The sequence below is a fragment of the Propithecus coquereli genome, unplaced genomic scaffold, assembly GCF_000956105.1.
Source record: "Propithecus coquereli isolate 6110/MARCELLA unplaced genomic scaffold, Pcoq_1.0 Scaffold29, whole genome shotgun sequence".
NCBI lineage: Eukaryota > Metazoa > Chordata > Mammalia > Primates > Indriidae > Propithecus > Propithecus coquereli.
In genome coordinates this window covers 2,696,968-2,701,093 of record NW_012148507.1, presented here as the reverse complement: position 1 = coordinate 2,701,093, position 4,126 = coordinate 2,696,968, and the positions used below count along the sequence as shown (strand labels likewise).

Sequence of the window (4,126 nt, the reverse complement as noted above, 5' to 3'; positions counted from 1 at the left end):
GATTTTTACATTCTACTTGGATGGTGTCTCAGTCTCCTTATTTTGAGTTATCTTTAGCAGTTGTTTTAAAAATTATTTTATATTTGTTCCCTAAAATTAACTGGGAAGCTTCACATATATTCCTATGCTATGAAATAGATTATATAACATACGAATTATCTGATATTCAAATGATTGAAAGAATATGCTATAAATTTATTTGAGCCAAAGGTATTATTGAGGATCAATCTTTGATAACTTTATGTCTTTCACCATTATTGGCTCTTTTGATTTTATTCTTCTCTAGCCAACTATGATAATTTGTATTTTTATATATAGTTCATTTTTCCAAAAATGTCAAAGTGATACTTTATGAATGTATATATTTTTATATTACAATCTTAATCTCTTCAGCACTTGTTATATTTGAATTCTCATTTTTGATTTTATATATTGAGTTTTTTGGTATGATTAAAGTTATTAAAGGATAAACTACTCTTTCTTGGAAAAAATTCACCTCTACTAATTTCCTACTTTTTAATTCACCAATTTCTGCCATTATCTTGCATCAACTGATTTCATTATACTTATTGGTTATTTTGTTTTTAGCTTCTTATATTGACAGCTTAGTTTGCTTTTTCTTGTTTTCTTATTCAATCATGAAAACATTTAACATAATGGCATGTTTGGTAATATTTCACATAGAGTAGTCTCATTATTGTGATCTCTCAGATACTCTGTTGGTAAAGTTTTGATGTCCTCTTTGATATAAAAGTTATTTAGAAAAGGTTGAATTTTTCTTTTTTTATTTTGTAAGAAATAGAGATTGTTGGCTTCTATGCTGTTTTAATCTCTATTATATTTTGCCACATCCTGTTATTATTAAAATGTATTATTAAGATTTTAATTATGAATACATATGTTCTAGGGTAAAGGAGTTTGATATGTAAATTAAATTGCTTTTATTATATTATTCAAGTTTTCAAATTTTCTTTATCTTTTTTTAACCCACATAAAAGGTCAAAAACTGAAAGAGGTAAGCAAATGTCCTAGATGACTATTTTTGTTTCTTTCAATTTCCTCCTACATTTCTTAGAGATTTTCTTTATCTAGTTCTATATTTTGTTATCTGGCATAAAACTTTTCTGACTGCTAGAGTCTCACTGGAGATTGAAGTCTTTATTAATGTAAAGTGTAATTATTTAACCAATTTGATACATTTTGATTTTTATGTTTTTTATTAATAATTTTTTTTCACAGATTTCTCACATCCTTTCTATTTTGAAATTTTTTTTTTATTTTTTTTTATTTCAGGATATTATGAGGGTACAAACATTTCAGTTACATTTTATGTCTTTGCCTCACCCAAGCAAGGATTAGAGGCATAATTTTGAGGTCCATTCATTTTGCTTTTAAATGTCAATAATTCATTTTTACCCAATACTTAACTTTAAATTTCTTCTGAATTGGTTTTAAATTTTCCTCTGGTAAAAAAATTATCATTATATTTTGACTTTTAACCCTATTTTCTCTGTTGTGTCATTTTTAACAAACATTTTATTTCTATAACTGACAGATTTATTCTTACTTTCTTATTTCTGTTTTCTTTTATATAACCTTTTGTTGTTTTTATTCTTTTATTGTTTCATTTTCTTCTCTTTTCCTATTTTACTAATTATTTTATGGTTTCTTTCATTCTTTTTCTCCCCTCTGGTGATTTGGAAGGTATATATCCTATTTCAAATTCTAATAGAATAAATTATCTCATATTTACTTCCTATGGCTATAGTTTCAGATTTTTATCTGAGAATTTTGAACCGTGATGACTAATTTATGTGTCATATTTGCTAGGCTATAATGCCCAGTTATTCAATGAAACATTAATTTAGGTGTTGCTGTGAAGGCATTTGGTAGATGTGGTTAACAGAATCGGTTGACTTTAAATAAAGGAAATTAGCCTCAATAATGTGGGGGAGCCTCATCAATCGGTTGGAAGGTCTTCGATGCAAAACTGAGGTGTCTCCAGGGATGAAGAAATTCTGCCTCAAGACTGCAACATCATTTCCTCAGGACTTTGCAAGCTGGTGGCCTTTCCTACAGATCTCAAACTTTCCAGCCCCCATATTTGTGTAAGCCTATTCCTTGAAATACATCTCTTCATACATACTATATATTTTTTTACTATATATTATATACATATATATACGTACACATATATACACACACATATATATTTGTTTTTATATATATAAAACCAATAGGACACACACGCACACACACACACATAACCTATTGGTTATAAGTATTTTATATAAATGGAGATCTAACTAATATACTAACTTTTCAAATTCTATGTAGTTTCTTTTTACAAGAACCATTATTAGAATTTTTCTTGTTTTAATAACCATAGTTACACCATCATATTTAACTTAGTTCAACGTTTATCATCAATGCTTTATGTTAGTCTCAAGTTTTATTCTTATTCTTGAACTTTAAATTCAGTTCAACCTTTTTATTAGAAAACTTTACTTTCTCTTCAGTTCTTCCAAAGCAAAACACCTCTTCAGTTTGCTTTCACATGTGTACTAACATGGGTGGCCCATTCTTTGGTCATAATCTTTTTTTCTCAAACAGTTTTATATGTGGCACCACTATCTTCCTGCATGTAATAGTATAGAGGAGAATTCTAGGGCTAGCAAGCTTTATGTTTCTCTCTTTTGTTTTTTTTTTTTTCACCTTGTTTTTTCTTGTACTATGAGGATAATGTAATGAAGCAATCATTATTCTTGATATTGATGTGTTCAAATTAAATGTAATTCACTCCCAGATTTGCTATGTGTATTTCAGTTATAATTTTCATTACTCTTTCTACTGTAGTTATTCTAGGCTCTTATCAAAAGGGACATGTTATCTATATTACCATTTTCTGATCTCTATTTATAATACCTTAGCTTTCATCGTTTTTATCTCCCAGTCTTATCTTCTGTGTTATGATAGATTGCCATCAGTTTGTTCTTCATATTACCTATTCAGTTTGAAACAGTTGTGATTCTGTTCTTTACTGCCTCCAATGCATTATTACATTTCATAAGATTCTTCATATCACTCCTATTTTATTTCTGTCTACATCTTAACCAGCTACCTTTTCAACTCACACTATTGTGTTCTCACCTTCATCTCTTATCTCATGGAATTCATATTTTTTGAGATTTTATTGACAGCAATAAATATGTATTATCTAAAATTTACTCCTGGAATAAACTATGTTCCTGTCTTACCTTTTGCATGTTTTTTCCTCCTTCTATTATGTTACAGAGATTGTTAAAAAATTCCTTATCATCCCTTATTTTTCCACTTACTCATCCTTGAATTATAATGCTTAACCTAAAATTCAATTTCATATTGTAACAAAACCTCAGCAGTAGCAAACCAAACCAAGAAAAAGGTCCAAACTTACTGTCATTTCTTACCTCTCATTTCCTGAGGCAATATCAGCACCAAGACGTGTCCACGATTTCTGAGGATAAGCACTGTTAAGCTGAACTTTCCCGTAAACCCCTGAAAATAAAAGGAGCAATAGCTGGACAGGAAAAGTACTTCAGAGGAATTAAGACCACATAATTAAACTGTTTCCAGAGGTTATTGTGCAAAATATGTGATAATCTATGTATGAAGGTGTCCATCTTACTAGAAAAAGAATATTTAAGTGCTCTATTTTATATCCTTTAGATGCACGGTTGTGTTGGATGTTTTCAAATAAGGCATCCTATCTTGTGGCAAAAGAGAAAGGACCACCTTATATAAGGTTTCTGAACATTATGAGATATAATTTTTTTTTTGAAGCAGGGTCTCAACTTCCAAGTACAGGACTCAAGTGATCCTCCTGCTTCAGCCTCTCGAGTAGCTGGGTCTGCATGGATGCACCACCACACCCAGCAAAGTTTTCTATTTTTTGTAAAGGGTCTCACTATATTGCTCAAGCTGCTTTCAAACTCCCAGTCTCAAGTGATTCTTCCACCTTGGCCTCCCAAAGTGCTAGGATTATAGGTGTGAGCCACCGCATCCAGCTGGCTTTTTAAGTTTTCAAGTGTTTGTTCCTAATCTGTGTTTTATTATTTAGATAATTTTTGACAATATTTATCATTTT

The 4,126-nt window shown here is 29.9% G+C and overlaps 1 protein-coding gene across 1 annotated transcript in view; it reads right to left on the bottom strand.

The window, feature by feature from the left end:
- PKHD1 (polycystic kidney and hepatic disease 1 (autosomal recessive)) overlaps positions 1-4,126 on the bottom strand; it is a 535,504-nt gene that overhangs the window by 179,887 nt on the left and 351,491 nt on the right. The window contains 1 exon segment of the mRNA XM_012648551.1: positions 3,450-3,537. Coding sequence (XP_012504005.1) covers positions 3,450-3,537 — 88 coding nt within the window.